Source organism: Phacochoerus africanus, chromosome X (assembly GCF_016906955.1).
Source record: "Phacochoerus africanus isolate WHEZ1 chromosome X, ROS_Pafr_v1, whole genome shotgun sequence".
Lineage (NCBI taxonomy): Eukaryota > Metazoa > Chordata > Mammalia > Artiodactyla > Suidae > Phacochoerus > Phacochoerus africanus.
The window spans coordinates 44209382-44230566 of NC_062560.1; the positions used below are offsets into that span (position 1 = coordinate 44209382).

General features: G+C 44.4%; 1 protein-coding gene across 5 annotated transcripts in view; it reads right to left on the reverse strand.

The window, feature by feature from the left end:
- The window catches only part of ZNF41 (zinc finger protein 41), a 47701-nt gene extending 28753 nt beyond the window's left edge, over window positions 1-18948 (reverse strand). The window contains exons 1-3 of one of the 5 annotated variants that reach the window (XM_047765693.1): window positions 18829-18948; window positions 16453-16512; window positions 2201-2444 (exon numbers count right to left, since the gene is read on the reverse strand). In XM_047765693.1, coding sequence (XP_047621649.1) covers window positions 2201-2272 — 72 coding nt within the window. In that variant the 5' untranslated portion in view covers window positions 2273-2444; window positions 16453-16512; window positions 18829-18948. Of the gene's footprint in view, window positions 1-2200; window positions 2445-16433; window positions 16513-17971; window positions 18685-18828 lie in introns of those variants that run through there. The other 4 variants (XM_047765694.1, XM_047765695.1, XM_047765696.1 and 1 more) reach the window with 4 other exon arrangements.
- Window positions 18949-21185: the final 2237 nt, after the last annotated feature.

Here is a 21185-nt window from a genome sequence, read left to right on the forward strand (position 1 = left end):
TCTTTTTAGGGCCACACCCACAGCATATGGAGGTTCCCAGGCTAGGGATCCAATCGGAGCTGTAGCCACCGGCCTCTGTCACAGCCATAGCAACGTGAGATCCAAGCTGCATCTGCCACCTACACCACAGCTCACAGCAATGCCAGATCCTTTAACCCACTGAGTGAGGCCAGGGATCGAACCTGCGTCCTCATAGACGCTAGTTGGGTTTGCTAACTGCTGAGCAATGGCGGGAATTCCTCGATGCCCCTATACCTTTGACTCAAAATATAATTTCAGTGACTTGGGTAAAAAGATCTAAGTGTAGGAATTTCACCATGGCAGGCTTTTTTTGCTTTTTAGTTTTTTTTTTTTTTTTTTGGCGGCACCCATGGCGTGTGGGAATTCTGGGGTCAGGGATCAAACCCGTGCCACAGCAGCAACTGGAGCCCCATCAGTGAAAATGCCAGATCCTTAACCCTTTGAGCCACCAGGGAACTCCAACCACAGTAGTTTTAATTGAAACAGAAAACCTAAAAATCCTAATTCACATAGAGTCAATTGGTTAAATCAATCTTAGTTTATCTAAAGGCTATAATGCTATATGTGCCTTTTTTATATCCACACCCACAGCACATGGAAGTTCCCAGGCCAGGGACCCCAGCCACTGCAGTTAGATTCTTAATCCCTGTGCCACAGCGGGAACTCCTTATAACGCTATATGCATTATGTGAGTATGAGGAAAAATATTTACTGCCTAGAAAATTACATGAAACTACTAAGTTAAAAAGGAGACAATCAAATACTATGATTTAATTTTTAAATGAGCTATATAATGTACATATGTGTGGTATGTATGCACATTCCCAACCCCGCACATATACCCACATATATGCACCTACAAGGAAAAACCAACTGTAAGGAAACAGAGCTAAATGTTAACAATGGCTAATTTTGGCTAATGCTGGAATTACAAGTAATGTTTTATTCTCTTCTATTTGCTTACTTGGATTTTCTAGCATTATATCATGAAATAATGAAATAATAAAAATCAATTATTATTTTATTTCATTTTATTATTATTATTATTTTGTCTTTTTGCCTTTTCTAAGGCCGCTCCCGCGGCATGTGGAGGTTCCCCGGCTAGGGGTCTTATCGGAGTTGTAGCCACTGGCCTACGCCACAGCCACAGCAACGCGGGATCCGAGTTGCATCTGCGACCTACACCACAGCTCACGGCAATGCCGGATCCTTTAAGCCACTGAGCAAGGCCAGGGATCGAACTCATATCCTCACAGATGCTAGTCAGGTTTGTTACCACTGAGCCACAACGGGAACTCCCACATCATTATAATTTTAAAAAGTTTACTATTATCCTAATGCCCACATAACCCTGAGCTCCTGTGACAAGGAGCCTGTCCCCAGAGGTGACAGCATCGACAGTATGGTCAGAAGGAGGGAGCTGTGGGGCAGGGGTCTGGCTCCCTTATGGTCCTCCTCTCTTTGGAGAATCTCGAGGGGAACTTTTAGTGGGAAACTTGGCCTTGGCTGCCGTGTGGTGAGGGTGGAGGACAGTCAGGAGGCCTGGCTCGAGTCCGCTGCTGTCACTCACCATCGGAGAGGCCTGGGCAAGTCACATACCTTCTGAGGCCACTTTATTTGTCTTTGAAAGGAGGAGGAGGAACAGCTAGAGAGGCCCTAGAGACAGTCCTCACCCTCTTACCCTACCATCCTCCAAGTTCCAAAGAAAAGGGATTTCTCTGCCCGAAATCAGGACAGAGGAGAAATCATCAAATCCCCAAGGCCCAGGGGGAAAGGAGGCTCTGGTGGGACTCAGCTGAGCGCAAGCACAGAGCCAGAGGAGCGTGAAGGGCCTGTGCTGGGCATCAGGGGGTAGCATCTCCCTGGCTGGGGCTGGTGGTCACCCCCACCTGGACCTCCCACCCTGCAGGGAGCTGCCTTCCCCCCAACCCGAGGCTGAAGGTAAGACGATCCCCACTTTTCCTCCACCAGCCACATCATCCTTTCCACTGAAACACACAAGGCTCTGAAGGCGGGACACCAGCCACGTGGTGCTCACACAGCAGGAGGATGGGGATCCGTCTCAGGGACAGCGAGTCCAGAACCAGCCCCCTCCTGGGACTCACTGGCCTCTGCCCCAAGGCCTCGGTGACCGGAGCCATCTATCAACTCTCAGCCCTGGAGCCCTCGCCCTCCTCACCTCACACACGCTGCTGTGTCCCACTGCCGTCCGGGTTGGGGACCACTGGGGAGAGCTCCGGTTGGCGGGCATCCTCCCGCTGGGCCTCAGCCCTCGGGCTCTCCTGGGGGCAACTCTGCTCTTCCCGGGAGCCCGAGGCCAGGCAGGTCCGAGGACTCAACCAGAGCTGCTCTGGGGGGAAGGAAGATCCTGCAGCCTTCACAGCGGGGTCTGGCCCAGGGGCTCCGCAGAGACTCCAAGAAACCTGGAAAAGCAATTGTCCACGTGATCAGTCACTCAGCATTCACCCCACAAGTGCTTTCTGAGGGCACCAAAGTACAGTTTACAACACCGAACACCAAGTATTAGTGTAGAATATGGAAAAAACCCTTGCAACTTGGTGTAGAACGAATGTGAGTTTGAATTCCAGCTCTTCTGCCTTCTAGCTAGAACCTGGGGAAGTCATGCTAGCCTGCGTTTCTTCACCTTAAAATTGAGAACTCGGAGTTCCCATCGTGGTTCAGCAGTAACAAACCCGACTAGGATCCATGAGGACGCAGGTTCGATCCCTGGCCTCCCTCAGTGGGTTAAGGATCTGGTATTGCCGTGAGCTGTGGTGTGGGTCGCAGACACGGCTTGGATCCCGAGTGGCTGTGGCTGTGGTATAGGCCGGTGGCTACAGCTCCGATTGGACCCCTAGCCTGGGAACCTCCATATGCCGCGGGAGCGGCCCTAGAAAAAGCAAAAAGACAGAAAAAAAGAAATAATAACTCTCATGGACTGACTAATGACTTGAGATACTTCAGATGACTTTGGAGATCTCCAACTCTAATAAAACCTCAAAAATTTCTACAGAGGTCCCAATCACTTATCCATATATGTCTCTATTTTTCTTCAAGGATTTCCCGAGATTATCACTCACTGCCCCAACATGAATGACACCTACAGGCCTTGGATTATCTAATCCTGTTAGACTCTAACTCCCTGATCCTCTCCCACAGATAATCCTCCCAATCCTTTACTCCCAGAGGAACCAAACCAACCCCAAATCTGGTTTGGTATTAAATTTAAAGGATAAAAAGAAAACTTAAAACACTACCATACGGAAACCACATGTTATTTACAATGGAAGGGGATCACAACGGCACCAGACTTTTTTTTTTTTTTTCCTGTCTCTTTAGGGCCACACCTGCGGCATATGGAAGTTCTCAGGCTAGGGATCGAATTGGAGCTGTAGCCTCCGGCCTACGCCAGAGCCACAGCAACTCCAGATTGGAGCTGCATCTGCGACCTACACCACAGCTCACGGCAATGCCAGATCCTTAACTCATTGAGTGGGGCCAGGGATCGAACCTGTGTCCTCATGGATACTAGTCAGGATTGAACCGACATCCTCAAGGATACGAGTCAGGTTCTTATCACTGAGCCACAACAGGAACTCCTAGACTTCTCATTTTGCAATAACAGGAGCTATATTAGAAGGGGGAAAAAATCTATGAATTATTGAGAGAAAGTGACTGAGATCTAAGAATTTTAAGCCCACTCTAGCTCAATACAATTTTTCTGTTAGAGCAATGACAATTTTAGACATATAAGCATTATAGCATTATATGCCAATATGAGTATCTCAGGAGAATACTCAAAGGAATAATCTAAACAATTATAAATTAAATAGTAATAGAAACTTCAAAATTGGAGGAAAGCAATTTAGGGGAGTTCCCGTAGTGGCTTAGTGATTAACGAATCCGACTAGGAACCATGAGGTTGCCAGTTTGATCCCTGGCCTCGCTCAGTGGGTTAAGGATCCAGCATTGCCGTGAGCAATGCCGTGGACAAAATGTAATACCCTGGGGAAATGCACTGAGTGAAATGAGGATGGGAAGGCAAATTATGCATCTCTAATACTAGAATTAGAGATGCATATTTCCAAAGAATATTACAACCTTAGAAATAGAGAAAATATTGACAATCATATTTGTAAGGAAGGTGAAGGCAACTATTAGCAGAAACTGATTAAAATAATCAAAATTCCAAACTGTAATTACCACATAATAAGAAACTATAGGGTAATTAGGAGAAACCTGACTAAACCATCACAATAGGAAAAGAGAAAGTAAGGAAATATCAACAAAGTAAGATAAACTATAAACATAAAATAACAGGAGGCATGAAATCAAATATATTATACTTCAAGTACATTGAATGAGCTGAATTCTGCTGTAAAAGATAATGGGGTTGGGTTTAAAAATATGTCTAAACAAAAAGACAAAGATGTGAAATGAAGCATTGGACAGAAACACACCATGTTATTGGAGTTCCCATCGTGGCACATTGGAAACGAATCCGACTAGGAACCATGAGGTTGTGGGTTCGATCCCTGGCCTTGTTCAGTGGGTTAAGGATCCGGCATTGCCATGAGCTGTGGTGTAGATCACAGACGTGGCTTAGATCTGGCGTTGCTGTGGCTGTGATGTAGGCTGGAAGCTGTACCTCCGATTCGACCCTAGCCTGGGAACCTCCAAATGCCTAAAAGGACAAAAAAGAAGAAAAAAAAAAAGAAAAAGAAAAAAGAAAGAAAGAAACACACCATGTTATTTCCTCTTCTTTCCATTATGGTGAGCACTACTCAGGTCTTAGCTAAGAAAGTGCAGCCTACCTCAGGGCCATAAAGATATTTAATGTTTTCTTCTAAAAGTTTTACTGTTTTATATCTCACATTTAGATCTACAGTCTTCTCAGGAAGGATTTGCTGTGTAGTATGTGTTAGGGCCAAGATTCAGTTCTTCCATATCAATATCAAGATAATCCAGTACCGCTTATGGAAACAATTCCCGCTTTTCCAGGTCGATTTGTGACCATGTACGTGGGGATTCACTCCTGAACCCCGTATTGCCGTTGGTCTATTTGTCTAGTCTCGGACCAGTACTACAGTGTCTTTTCTTTTGTTTTTCGTCCTTTTAGGGCCACACCTGCGGCATATGGAGGTTCCCAGGCTAGGGGTCGAATTGGAGCTGTAGCTGCTGGCCTACGCCACAGCCAGATTCAAGCCCTGTCTTCGACCTACACCACAGCTCATGGCAACACCAGATCCTTAACTCACTGATCGAGGCCAGGGATCAAACCTGCGTCCTCATGGATGCCAGGCAGACCCCTTTCCGCTGAGCCACGATGGGAACTCCCCAGGACTATGCTGTCTTAATTCATGTGCTTCATATTAAGCTTTGCTATCTGGCAGAATGAAAGATTATGACATTGGACTGCATTAAAAGTAAGGAGGACTTCTGGGAGTTTCCGTCGTGGCACAGTGGAAACAAATCCGACTAGGAACCATGAGGTTGCGGGTGCGATCCCTGGCCTTGCTCCGTGGGTTAAGGATCCGGTGTTGTCGTGAGCTGTGGTGTAGGTCGGAGGCTGCAGCTCTGATTAGACCCCTAGCCTGGGAACCTCCATATGCCGCGGGTGTGGCCCTAAAAAAAAAAATAAATAAATAAATAAAGTAAGGACTTCCGTTCATGGGAAAACAAAATTAAGAGTGTAGAGGCAAATCCCACAATAGGAGAAGATAACTGCAATATCTGTATCTGACAAACAATTTGTATTTCAAAAATATCAAGGAATCCCTAGAAATCAATAAGAGGGAGAGAAGAGCAAAAGGATCAGATACGTCACAAAGAAGATATCCAAGTGGTAAATAAGCATAAGAAAAGATGCTCCAATTCATTAGCTAGCAAGAAAATATAAACTACAGGGAGTTCCCGTCATGACTCAGCGGTAACAAACCTGAGTAGCATCCGTGAGGACATGGGCTCGATCCCTGGCCTCGCTCAGTGGGTTGAGGATCCGGTGTTGAGCTGTGGTGTAGGTTGAAGATGCGGCTCAGATCCTGCATTGCTGTGGCTCTGGCATAGGCTGGCAGCTACAGCTCCGATTCGACCCCTAGCCTGGGAACTTTCATATGTCTCGGGTGTGGCCCTAAAAAGACAAAAAGAAAAGAAAATATAAACTACAGATACTTCTCCATATCCACCAGAAATGGCTTAAATGAAAAGGATGGAAAATAACCAAGAGCTGGCAAGGAGGTGGAGCAACTGAAACTCATCAATTGTTTTTTAGGAGCATAAAATAAGGCAAACACTTTGGAAAACTGTTTGGTAGTATCTAGGGAAGGCGAAGATATGCAATATCCTATGACCTAGCTATTCCACTGAGGTATATACTCAAGAGAAATGTGAACATATATTTGCCGAATGACAGGTATGATGAAGGTCACAGGGGCTTTATTCAAAACTGAAAATTATGTAAGTGCCCATAAACAATAGAATGGATAAACAAATTGTCCACTTACTTATTTATTTATTTATTTTTAGGGCCACAACCTGCAGCATATGGAAGTCTCCAGGCTAGGGGCTGAATCGGAGCTGAAGCTGCTGGTCTACACCACAGCCGCAGCAACAGCAGATCCGAGCCGTGTCTTCGACCTACATCACAGCTCATGGCAACGCCAGATCCTTAACCCACTGAGCGAGGCCAGAGATCGAACCGGCGTCCTCATGGATGGTAGTCAGGTCCACTACTGCTGAGCCAAGATGGGAACTCTCGAAGTCGTCCTTTTATTAATTCAAGGAAATACTACACAGCAATGAGAATCAACAACTACCAGAACATGCACAAATCTCATCTCATGAACATTATATTGGCCAAATAAGCCAGACTCAAAATAGCAAGAATCAATACTGTATGTTTGGTTTCTATAAATTTCAATACCATGTAAAACTAATCTATGCTGTCGAAGTCAGGATATTGATACTCCTTGGGAGGAAGTTAGTGATTAGAAAAGAACACAGGGAAGCTTCTTCTTCTTCTTCTTTTTGGCCACACCCATGGCATGTGGAAGTACCAGGCCAGGTATTGAACCTGTACCATAGCAGTGACAATGCTGGATCCTTAAACCGCTGAGTGATGAGGGCACTCCCTGGGGAGCTTCTTGAATGCTAGTAATGTTTTATTTCTTGATCTAGGTGGCTGGTTGTACAAGTTTGCTCAGTCTGTTAAAACATCATCCAGCTAAACATACAGGATGTGGGCACTTTTCTGTATTATATTATAATTCAATAGTTATTTTAAAAATAAACAATACAGGAGTTCCTGTCGTGGCTCAGTGGTTAACAAACCTGACTAGTATCCATAAGGATGCAATATGATCCCTGGCCTCGCTCAGTGGGTTAAGGATCCAGCGTAGCCGTGAGATGTAGTGTAGGTCACAGAAGCAGCTCAGATCTGGCATTGCTGTGGCTGTGGTGTAGACTGGCAGCTACAGCTCCGATTCGACCCCTAGCCTGGGAACCTCCATATGCCGCAGGTGCAGCCCTAAAAAGACAGACAAAAAAAAAATTTTTTTTAAATGTATGCACAATACACCAGGCAAATGCCAGAACATGAAAGCAGGTCTAGAACTATAATTATTGAAGTGGAAATTCAGGTCCAAAGTGCTCAATAGTTTAAAAAAAGAGGGGTTCTCTCTTCATATAAAATGTATGCTAAAGAAGTGTTAACTTACATAAAACTTTAGGGTCATTCAATACATACAAATAAAATCAGCACATATGCATGGAACCAAACTAGGTCTTAAAAATCATATTCTCTGGGCTTCTTTTAGCTGTGCATGTCCTAGACTTGGTGCTAGAGATGCTGGCAAACCAGAAAGGCCAACTGTTGCGGACAAAACCGTCCCAAGAAAAACCTGCTCTCTCTAGTCAAAGGACCAAGGAAGGGGCAGTCTAACAAATAAGGAAGTTCCCAGGCCAGGGTTTGAATCAGAGCTACAGCTGCCAGCCTACGCCACAGCCACAGCAATGCCAGATCCGAGCCGCGCTTGTAACCTACACCCCAGCTCACAGCAATGCCGGATCTTTCACCCACGGAGCGAGGCCAGGGATCGACCTGCATCCTCATGGATGCTAGTCAGGTTTGTGAACCACTGAGCCACGACAGAAACTCTGAAAATAGTTAACTTTCAGGCTATGATGGCTCTACTCAAGCCAAACACAGAAACACTAAGGCCCTGCCCTGGTGACTACCAGGAAGGCAAGGGGATCCAAGCTTAACCATCCACCCTTGGCAGATGGTAAGAAGGCACCTCCAGGCCCCAGCTCCAGCCAGAGGAGTGTCAGGAAAGCCTCGTAGAGTGCTGGATCTTTCTTCCTTACTGGGAAATAACAGCTGCCTCTTCCTCTCCTACCCCTTGGGAACCAGTGGTGACCATTGGGGGGAGACGGGGTTTTCATCCTCACTGAGAGATAACGGTGTCCTTCCCTTTCTGCCTCCTTGGCAGAGGTGATGGCCGAGGAGGACCCCTGGAGCTCTCACCAAGGCTTGGTAGTAACAAGGGCATTTCTGCTGATCGTGTCGTTGGATATCACGTGGGAAGAAGCAGGGACGAGGTGCCTGCGCCCTCCCAGCCCATCTGAGCTTTACTGGTAAGAGCTCAAAACTGGCATCAGTCCGGATGTCCTTCAGCAGGTGACTGGTTAAACACACTGTGGTACATTCACCCCAAGGAAGGCTATTCGGCAAGAAAAAAAGAATGAACAAGTGATGCTCGCACAACTTGGATGGTTTTTAAGAATGTGATACTATGTGAAAAAAAGCCAACCTCAAAAGTGTATATTCGGAGTTCCCTTTGTGGCTCAGTGGTAACGAACCTGATGACTATCCACGAGGATGCGGGTTCGATCCCTGGCCTCGCTCCGTGGGTTGAGGATCCGGCGTTGCCGTGAGCAGTGGTGTAGGTCGCAGACGCCGGCTCGGATCTGGCGTTGCAGTGGCTGTGGTGTAATCCGACGGCTACAGCTCTGCTTCAACCCCTAGCCTGGGAACCTCCATATGCCGTGAGTGCGGCCTGAAAAAGTAAAAAAAAAAAAAAAAAAGTTTATATGCTGTGTGAATTGATTAATATAACAATTTTGAAATGACAAAATTTTAGACATGGAGCACAGATTAGTGGTGTCCACGGGTTGGTGGGGACAGGAGGGGAAATAGGTGTGGTTAAAAAAGGGCAATGATAGGGATCCTTGTGAGGCTGGAGTCGTTCAGTATTTTGACTATGGTGGTGGAAACGCAAAACTACATAGGTAACAAAAATGTATAAAACTTAGTATACACACATACACATACACATCTGAGTAAAACTGACAAAATCTGGATAAGATGATGGAATTGTAATAAGGTCAAAATTCCAGCTGGTATATTATACTTTAATTTTGTAAAATGTCATCATTGGAGGAAACTGGGCAAAGCGCACAAGGGATCACCTTGTATTATTTTTCACAACTGCGTGTGATCTACAATGATCACAAAATATATTTCAATGTAAAAAATTTCTTTTTTTTCCCCTTTCCTTTATAAGGCTGCACGTGCAGCATATGGAAGTTCCTGGGCTAGGGGTTGAACTGGAGCGGCAGCTTCGGTCTATGCCACAGCCACAGCAACACCAGATCTGAGCCTCATCATTGGTCTACACCTCAGCTCGTGGCAACACTGGATGAAACCTTAACCCACTGAGTGAGACCGGGGATCGAACCTGCATCCTCGTGGAGATTATGTCGGGTTCTTAACTGGCTGAACCATAATGGGAATGCCATTGATTAAAAAAAATTAAAAAGGATGTTGGAGTTCCCGTCATGGTGCAGTGGAAACGCATATAACTAGGAACCATGAGGTTGTGGGTTCGATCCCTGGCCTCGCTCAGTGGGTTAAGGATCCAGCCTTGCTGTGGCTGTGGTGTAGGCCAGCAGCTGTAGCTCTGATTAGACCCCTAGCCTGGGAACCTCCATATGCCTCGGGTGTGGCCCTAAAAAGACAAAGAGACAAAAGAAAAAGAAAAAAGAAAAAGGATGTTCAATATCAATTTTTGGCCATGCCCAAGGCATGTGGAAGTTCCCAGGCAGAGATCAAACCCATGCCACAGCAGCAACCCAAGCCACTGCAGTGACAACACAACGCCAGATCCCTAACCCGCTGTACCACAAGAGAACTCTAATGTTCAAAGCTTTTTGCACAGCAAAGAAACCACGGCCAAAACGAAACGATATCCAACTTAATGGGAGAAAATATTTGCAAATGATGTGACCCATAAGGAATTAATATCCAACATATATAAACAGCTCATACAACTCAACAGCAAAAAAAAAAAAAAAAAGATCCACTTACAGATGGGCAGAAGTATAGAATAGATATTTTTCTTTTTTTTTTTTTGTCTTTTTGCCTCTTCTAGGGCCGCTCCTGCAGCACATGGAGGTTCCCAGGCTAGGGGTCGAATCGGGGCTGTAGCCACCGGCCTACACCACAGCCACAGCAACTCGGGATCCGAGCCGCCTCTGCGACCTACATCACAGCTCACGGCAATACCAGATCCATAACCCACTGAGCAAGGCCAGGGATCGAACCCACAACCTCATGGTTCCTGGTCGGATTTGTTAACCACTGCGCCACGACGGGAACTCCCAGAACAGATATTTTTCCAAAGAAGAAATGCACATGCCCAACAGGCACATGAAAAGGTGCTTAACATCACTAATCATTACGGGAATGAAAATCAAAACCATCAGATAGGGAGGGAAGAACTGGGAGGGTGGGAATAACACATACACGCTCCTGTATAAAATAGATGATTAATGAGAACCTGCTGTAGAGCACAGGAAAGTCTACGCAATAGTCTGTAATAACTTATAAAGGCAAAAAGAATGGATATATTTATATGTATGACTGATTCACTTTGCTGTACGCATGAAACTAATACAACACTGTATATCAACTATAACCCAATAAAATAAAATTTTAAAAACCACACAAGATTCTCTCACCTCCAGAATGGCTATTACCAAAAAGCCTACAAATCATGAATGTTGGCGAGGACGGGGAGAAAAGGGAACACTTACACATCGTTAGTGGGAATGTAAATGGTGGAAAGTGCTATGAAGTTTTCTCAAAAAACCTAAAAATATGACCTAGAAATTCCACTCCTGGGTATTGTATTATATATCTTTTCAGATATAAATCTGAAAAGAACAAAAACACTAATTCAAAAAGACACACGGATCACAATTTTCCCAGCAGCATCATTTACACTTGCCAAGACATGGAAACACCCTAAGTGTCCGTTAACAGATGACTGGATAAAGAAGACGTGGTATATTAGGGGAATACTACTAAGCCATAAAAAAGAATGAAATTTTGCCATTTGCAACAATATGGATGGACTTGGAGGGCATTATGCTAAGTGAAATAAGCCAGACAAAGACAAATATATGATATCACTTATATGTGGAATCTAAAAAATACAACATGGAGTTCCCATTGTGGTGCAGCAGAAACGCATCTGAGTAGGAACCACGAGGTTTCAGGTTCAATCCCTGGCCTCGCTCAGTGGGTTAAGGATCTGGCGTTGCTGTGAGCTGTGGTGTAGGCCACTAGTTGTAGCTCCGATTGGACCCCTAGCCTGGGAACCTCCATATGTCGTGGGTGCGGCCCCAAAAAGCAAAACAAAAACAAAGACAAAACCTAGTGAATATAATAAAACAGAAACAGATTCAGATATAGACAAAAAACTAGTAGTTGCCAGTGGGGAGGGGCAATATAGGAGCTGGGGAGTGGAAGGCACAATCTATTGGGTGTTAGACAGGCTCAGGAAGGTACTGCACAACATAGGGAATATAACCAATATTTTGCAGTAACTGTAAATGGAAAGCAACCTTTAAAATTGAATACAAATTAAAAATTAAAAAACATTCAGGAGTTCCCGTTGTGGCGCAGTGTTAACGAATCCAACTAGGAACCATGAGGTTGCGGGTTCAGTCCCTGGCCTTGCTCAGTGGGTTAATGATCCGGTGTTGCTGTGAGCTGTGGTGTACGTTGCAGACACGGCTCGGATCCCACGTTGCTGTGGCTCTGGCATAGGCTGGCAGCTACAGCTCGGATTAGACCCCTAGCCTGGGAACCTCCATATGCCACAGGAAGGGGCCCTCGAAAAGGCAAAAAGACAAAACAAAAAATTAAAAAATATTCAATGTCATTAGCCATTAAGGAAATGTGAATTAATACAATGATAATAAAATCACTACACACCTATTAAAATAGCTAAAGCTTTTTAAAATGGTGACAATATGAAATCTGGAGAAAATGCAGATTGGAGTTCCCGTTATGGCTCAGCGGAAATGAATCTGACTAGCATCCATGAGGATGCAGTTTCAATCTGTGGCCTTGTTCAGTGGGTTAAGGATCCGGCGTTGCTGTGAGCTATGGTGTAGGTCGCAGACGTGGCTCAGATCCGGTGTGGCTGTGGCTGTGGCTGTACCCGGTGGCTACAGCTCCACTTTGATCCCTAGCCTGGGAACCTCCATATACCGAGGGTATGGTCAAAAAAAGGGACCCCCCCCCCCCAAGGAAAAAAAAGGAAAAGAAAAAAGAAAATGTGATACACTGGATCTCTTATACCTTGCCATTGGGAATGTAAACTCTGGAAAATGGTTTGGCAGTTTCTTTAAAAAAAAAATACCCAGCAAATGCACTCTGGGCATTCATTCTACAGAAATGAAGTCTCACATGTACACAAAAGATCTGTACAGGATTGCTCATAGCAGCTTTATTTGTAACAGCCTCAAACTGGAGACAACCAAAATGGTCCTCAGTAGGTGAATAGCTAAACTATAGTACATCTATAATGTGGAATACTATGCAGCCATAAAAAGAAATGAACTATCATTGCAACTACTTGGATGGTTTTCAAGGACATTATGCTGAGTGGGGAAAAAAAAAAACCTTAAAACGTCACATACTGTATGGTTCCATTTATATAACATTCTCAAAAATGACAAAAGTACAGAGATGGAAAACAGATTACTGAAGGTTAGGGATGATGGTGGGGCTGAAAACTATAAAAGGGGTAATAGTGCTGTCTCTTGATTGTGGTGGCGGTTACATGAATCTACACAAAGAAGTGTGCACACATTGTAACAATGTTTAATTTTTATATTATATGATTTTATAAGATGTAACTATTGGAGGAAACCGGGTGAAGGGTACCTGGGACTTTCCTGTACTATGTTTGCAACTTCCTATGAATCTATAATTGTCTCAAAATAAAAAGTTTTCAAAAATCCTAATTATGCTGGGAGATTTTATTCTATCTCTTCTATAATATAATGAGTCAAGGAGACCAAAAAAGAAGTAAAGAGGATTTGAAAAATATAATCAATGCTAGATTTAAGCTACATAACTTTGTCTGGTTGATATACTCTTCTCTTAGACACATGGAATAGTTAAAAAAAAAAACTTCCTGCTGAGCCACCAGGGAACTAAACAACAACAAAAACCAAATCCTTTTAAATTGTGTAACTTGGACTCAAAGAACAAATACTGATATTTTTAAAAAATTATGGTGCAGCAGAATAATAAATAAAAAGTTTTTCCATTGTGGCACAGCGAAAACAAATCTGACTAGTGTCCATGAGGATTCAGGTTTGATCCCTGGCCTTGCTCAGTGGGTCGGAGATCCAGCATTGCTGCGAAGTGTGGAATAGGTCGCAGGCATGGCTCAGATTCTGTGTTGCTGTGGCTGTGATGCAGGCCAGCAGCTGTGGCTCCAATTCCACCCCTAGCCTGGGAACTTCCATATGCCGCAAGCACAGCTCTATAAAAGCAAAAAAAAAACCCAAAATCAAAAAAACAGACAGTAACAAGTGTTGATGAGAATATGACAGATATTGCTGGTGGGATGTAAAACAGTGCAGCTATTTTGAAAACCTATCTGGCATTTTTTCAAAGGTACCATGTGATCCAGCAATTCTACTCCCAGGAGAAACGAAAACACATGTCCACAGGAAAACTTGTACACAAATGTTCATAACGTCATTATTCATTGTAGCTAAAAGGCGACAATAACCCAAATGTCCATCACCTGATGAATGGATAAACAAATGTGGTATATCCATACAAAGGAATACTATTCAGTAATAAAGAACAAAGTACTGATACATGCCCTATATAGCACGGATAAATCTTTTTTTTTCTTTTGTCTTTTTGCCATTTCTTGGGCCGCTACTGTGGCATATGGAGGTTCCCAGGCTAGGGGTCAAATCGGAGCCGTAGCCGCCGGCCTACACCAGAGCCACAGCAACGCGGGATCCGAGCCGCATCTGTGACCTACACCACAGCTCACAGCAACACCAGATCCTTAACCCACTGAGCAAGGCCAGGGACCGAACCCGCAACCTCAGGGGTCCTAGTCGGATGCGTTAACCACTGCGCCACAACGGGAACGCCCAAGCACAGATCAATCTTGAAAACATGCTAAGTGAAAGAGATAGTTTAAAAGATCACATATTGTTTGATTCCACATATAAGAAAGGTTGAAACGAGCAAATTTATAGAGAAAGTAAATGAGTGGCTGCCTGCAGCTGGAGGTATGGGGTAGGAATGAAGAATTACTACAATGGTTCCTTTTAGGGCCATGAACTATTCTAAAATTAGGTTGTGATGGTGGTTTGCACAGCTCCTTGAACTTCCTAAAAAACCACTGAATTGTCAACTTTACATGGTGAAGTTTATGGTAGGTGAATTGTATCGATAAAGTTGTTAGGAAAAAAAAAAAAAAAGGTTAGGTAGCGAGTAAGGGGCCATTCAGGATTTCAAGAACAGTGTCTGAAAGGGGGAAAGTATGCAATAAGTATTTGTGGAATGAATACCCTTTACTTTCAAATGAGCAACAAGACGGGGACACCCTCTATCAAGTATCCCTCGATATTATTCTGAAAGCTCTAGCTAATGCCATAGGAGAAGATGAGGCAACTATTTGAAAGGAAGAGAGAGTATCATTGTTGATGACATTATGTCTAGGAAAAAGAGACCAGAAAAGTCAATTCGAATTCATATGAGAATGTGATAACTGCCTTGGATAAGCACCAAAATACAAAAAGGAAATTAAAAATTTTAAATTGATATATTTTTTTCCTACAGAAATAGAGAAATATGCAAACTATTGCCTTTGGAATGGATACGCAATGAGATCCTGCTGTGTAGCACTGGGAACTCTGTCTAGTCACTTATGGTGGAGCCTGATAATGTGAGAAAAAGGAATGTATATGTGTATGTGTGACTGGGTCACCTTGCTGTGCAGTAGAAAATTGATAGAACACTGTAAACCAATTATAATGGAAAAAAAAAATCCCCCCCAAAGAAAGCTCTTCTAGATGTAAAAAAAAAAGAGAGAGAGAGAGAAATGTGCTGTTCATCATGATGAAATCAGATGTAAAGTACCTAAGAATGAACCTTTTAAAAGAAATGTTTTGAATCTATAAGAAGAAGAAAACTATAAAATACAATTTTAATGGTTGTTTTTGAACTAAAATGTTTTTTACCATCCGTCTGGAAGAATAAATGCTAAAAAAAAATTATTAAAGAAAACAAAACTAAACAGAACAGTGAGGGGATTAGCACCACTCAATATTTAAAGTATTTCTAAAGTCAAAACAATTTTTTGAAAGGGAGTGTATATATATATATATATATATATGGATTAAAAATAGAGTTCAGAAATAGAACAATATACATTTGGGAATTTATGTGACAAAACTAGCATTTAACTGAATGAGAAAAGGGTATTTATTTAATGACTGGTGCTGGCAAATTTGCCATCCAAATGGAAAATATGAACTTCAATCTCATCTCACACTACACCCCAGAATTTTCTAGTTGGATTAAAATTTAACTTTAAAAATTAAAACAACTAAAATTTTAAAATTTAAGGTTTAAGTACAAAGTGGGGAGAACTCACTTGGGTAAGACAAGAACCTATAAAGGAAAAATTATCTAATCAGCTGATGATTATTTTCTCTAGTTATCAAGACACCTTTCAAAAATCAAGATAGAGAGATAAAGGGAAAAATTACAACAAATGACAGAGGTTAAAATTCAAAAATTAGTAAAAAAAAAACTACATAAAGGGGAAAAAGAGCAAAGGATATGAAAATTAAAAAAAAAATACACTCCAATGGCCAATAAATATGAGAAAAATGTTCAGCCACTAGTTGTCAGGAAAATGCACACCAAAGTAAATTAGATACTGTTGTGTTTGGCCCTCATAATGGCAGAAATTTTAAAAAGCAGCAACATTCAGTGTGGGAGATGATTCTGGAGTGAGCCCTTTTATATGTTGCCAGTGGGAGTTGCAATTTTACAAAAGTTTTAGAAAATAATTTACCTTAAAGTTCCATACATACCATCCACTTCAAGGAACATCCATTCCCGCATCTAATAATCACTCAGATGACCGTCTCTGGCTATAATTTAGAAATCAATAACAAAATTTCAACTTTTGGGGAAATCAAAATCTCAAATCTAGATAACTAAGGGGATGGGAGTTCCCTGGTGGTCTAGTGGTTAGGATTTAGTGCTTTCACCACTGCAGCCCAGGTTCAATCCCTGGTCTGGGAACTGAGATCCCACATCAAGCCGCTGCATGCTGTAGCCAAAAACAAACGAATAATAAAGGGTCAGCAAAAAAACCCCAGAAATTAGAAAATATTATCAATAAACTATAGTGAAAATGTTACATATCAAAACTTGTTACATGGAGCTAAAGTGCTCTTAGAGAAAAATTCATGAATTTGATGCTTGTATTAAAAAAAGATGAATATCAACGATAAGCATTCAATTTAGGAATTTTAAAATAAGAATAAAAGAAAAATTCAAAGAAAAGAAATCATGAAATCAAGGGCAGAAATTAAAGCAGGCTTTTGTTTTGTTTTGTTTTTTGTCTTTTTGCCATTTCTTGGGCTGCTCCCTTGGCATATGGAGGTTCCCAGGCTAGGGGTCCAATCGGAGCTGTAGCCACCAGCCTACACCACAGCCACAGAAACGCAGGATCCGAGCCGCGTCTGCGACCGACACCACAGCTCACGGCAACGCCGGATCCTTAATCCACTGAGCAAGGCCAGGGATCGAACCTGCAACCTCATGGTTCCTGCTTGGATTCGTTAACCACTGCACCACGACGGGAACTCCTAAAGCAGGTTTTTGAAACAATCCCATCTAGGACCTATCGCTGACCCCAGGAAGCGGCATGTCTGATTCCACAGACCCCTCTATCACTAGTTCCAAATAAACGTATCGCTCATCCCACAGAATTCCATCATCTACACCACAGAAAGCTTGACCATCCACCCAATAAACCTCATCATACACCTCATAGTCCCTGCAACACCCACCACACAGCCCTCATCACTCACCTCAAAAACTCCCCATCCTTTACCTGCCCACGGTTCAATACTCACCCCATAGGCTCTGCACCATTCGCTCCACAGACCGCCCATTACTCTCCCCAAAGACTCTCATCACTCACCCAATGAACCCCCATCACTCATCTCTCAGACCTTCCCTCCATCACTTAGCCCACTAACCCCCATGACACTCCACAGACTCTCCATAATTTGCCTCGCGGGACCTCCATCACTAATCCCGCAGAGCATCTCTGAGACCCTATCACTCATGCCACAGTCCCCATTCCTTACTCCACTTTCCCTGGGTCCCTGATCCCACAGACCCAGTCACTTACCCCGCATACCCCATCAGTGGCCTCCCGAGACCCTCATCACTCATTCTATAGACTTCTCATCACTCACCTCACCGATGCCCCCTGCTCACCCTATAGACTCCACTCATCACTGACTCCAGAGACTCTCCCCCAATAATCACCCCTACACACTACCCGCTACTTTCCCCACTGCCCCCATCACTCACCCACAAACCTCAGTCACTCCACGCACCTCCTCATGAGTGACTCCAGAGAAGCCCTGTCACTCACCCCACAGAGAACCATCACTGAGCACGAAAGCCCTGTCCTAACACCCCCATAAATAGGTCACGGTTTCACTGGCCCTGAAACCGCTGCCTCTGTTAAACTCAGTCCCAGAGCCCTAAGTGTTGAAACTGCGTCTGCGGGACTCTCGCGTTTCTTCGACTCCACACTGCACATGCTCAGTGTCGGCGTGGAAGCGGCCGTCCGCCCCCAATTACACGGGCTGCACGGCGGAGGTGTTAGTGCGTGTGCCTGTTCGTGTGTGTCGGAGAAGAGGCGGGCTTTCCAATTTTCTTTGGGGACTTTGTCAGGCCACTAACATGGCTGTCCCCTTGGGAGTGTCTCTCCGGGAGTCGCCATCTTGGCAAGGTGGGCATCTCTGCGGCGGCGGAGCCGGCGGTCCCCGGCCTGACCTTCCCGGGGGTAGAGGTGGTTCCCTGGAGCCCATTGGGCAGGACAGATCGGGCTGGGGCTCCCGGACACCTCTCGCCTGAGCCGCAGCCTCCAGCGTTACCCCGAGGCGCCTTCCCTTCTCTGCGCTTGAGGCCCCGCCCTCAGGCTGTATCCCCCGGGAACCACGGCAACTTCACGCGTCGCCAGCGCCCACCCCTACCCCCAATCCTAGCTAGAAAGACACCTCCAAGCCGCGGGCCCAGGCACTGGCTGGCCCTCGCCCTGGCCGCCGGCGCCGCTCCACTTCGCAGGGGGTGTCAAGAGGTGGGGGGGTGGGGGCGGAACAGCGGCTGATCAGCGCGAACCGCTGGCGGCTGCAGAGCCCGGGGCGCCGCTACGTGCCCACCTGAAGGCGCCTCTGTCCCCCCGTCGGCTGGGGGCATCGCCCGGTTCCTCGGCTGTCACCGACCCTGGGTAGTTGCCACGGGGGGAATAGTACGTGTCAGATTTAGGCCAGGAAGCGGAAGTCGCCCGCAGCGAGAGTTTAACCACTCTGCGCGCGGGGAGCTGAGGTGATTGAGCGCCAGAAAGCAAGTATCTGTACAGGGAGCCATTGGGGGGCTTGTGACATCAATGGTGGATCATTTCATCCTATTTTTTAAAAACTCGAAGAATCAGCCTTCCCGGTTTCCTTATATAAGCATGAAAATTAAAGTCCTAAAGATCCAAGTATTGATTTCATTTTCCCTAGTGTTCAGTTTCAAGTGCTAATTGGTAACATTCCCCCCTTTTGACGCAAGAATTATTTAGTTGTCCAGGTTCAAACTTGCAAAAATTCTCCGAGGTTCAAAGGTCAAGGGAATGGGGACTTTATTCAGGCTGCTGCTGCGAGGAGAATAGCCCAGGACAGTGTGTCTCCTGGAGCATGGAGAGTTTTATTTGGGAGAGGAGTTTCACAGAAGGAAACAAAGGCAGTAGTTCCCGTGTTCGTGGCTCAGTGGTTAACGAATCCGACTGGGAACCATGAGGTTGGGGGTTCGATCCCTGGCCTTGCTCAGTGGGTTAAGTATCCAGTGTTGCCATGATCTGTGGTGCAGGTCGCAGTCGCAGCTCAGATCTGGTATTGCTGTGGTTGTTGGTGTAGGCCGACAGCTGTAGCTCCAATTAGACCCCTAGCCTGGGAACCTCCATATGCCATGGGAGCAGCCCTAGAAAAGGCAAAAAGACAAAAAAGAAAAAGGAAACAAAAGCAGCCAAGTGCCAGCTGCAAGTTTGGGGGGCTTTGTTCCACAGGTGTTAGAATGCTGCGGAAAGAAGAGGTTTTCGTTTTGGCTCATCTCGTTCTTTTGTATCCTGTTCTCAGAATTAATGATTAAATAAAGAATTCAGAGGGAGTATAGAAAAGTTTACAGTTCACACCATTTTTCATTTCCTCAAACACAGTCAATCCTGATGTTAGTAATTTCTAACGTAACTGCACTGTGGTCTGAGAATGTTCTCTGCATGATGTTGAGCCTTTGAAATGTGTTGAAATTTGCCTCAAGGCTCCAGTGCTGGCCCAGTTTTCAAAAATGTTTCATCGGAGTTTCCGTCGTGGCTCAGTGGAGACAAACCCGACTAGCATCCATGAAGATGCAGGTTTGATCCCTGGCCCCTCTCAGTGGATTAAGGATCTGGAGCTGTGGTGTAGGTCCCAGACACGACTCTGATCACGACTCTGATCTGGTGTTGCTGTGGCTGTGGCGTAGGCCAACAGCTACAGCTCAGATCCAACGCCTAGCCTGAGAACCTCCATATGCTGTGCATGCAGGCATAAAAAGACAAAAAAAAAAAAGTTTCATCTCTTGATTGAAAAGACTGTATTTTCCAGTTGTTGGGTTTAGCATATTGGTTCAAGCTTGTCAGTTGAACTATTTAAAATGTGTATATCAGAGTTCCCATCCTGGTGCAGTGGAAACGAACCCAACTAGGAACCATGAGGTTGCAGGTTCGATCCCTGGCCTCACTCAGTGGGTTAAGGATCTGGCGTTGCCTTGAGCTGTGGTGTAGGTTGCAGACATGGCTGGGATCCTGCGTTGCTGTGGCTGTAGCGTAGGCTGGCAACTATAGCTCCTATTAGACCCCTAGCCTGGGAAACCTCCATATGCCTCGGGTGCAGCCCTAAAAAGCAAAATAAAATAAAATAAAATGTGTATATCCTTCCTGATGATTTTATTCTGCTTACTCCCTGAGTTAGAGAGATCTCTCACTGTACATTTAAGTCAGATTGTTACCGCACCAATCCATTTTTGCTTCCTATATGTTGAAGTTTTATTATTAAATACAAATAAGGGTATTGTGTTGTTGAATAGATACAACCAAATCACTTCCCCAAAAGATTTTAACATTTCCTACTCCCACCAGCAAAATATGAGTCCATCAAGGCAAATCTCCTCTAGTACTGAATACCGAGCTCTCATCTTTGCCAATCTGAGGGCTAATTTAACCACTTTAATTTGCATTGCCCTGACTACTTGTGCAACTGAGAATCTTTTTCTGTCTGTTGACCATTTAGATTTTCTCTTCTGCAAATCTTCTTATTCTCTGTCCAGTGTTCTTTGGAGTGATTTGCCTTTTTCTTATCAGTATATAGGAGCTCCTTGCACACTAGAGATATTAACCCTTTATTAGTTGCATTGCAGTATTTTCCCCCTCTTTTTGTCCTTTGCATTTTGTAGATTTCCTTTGATCTGTAATTAGAAAAATGTATTCTTTCAACAAAAA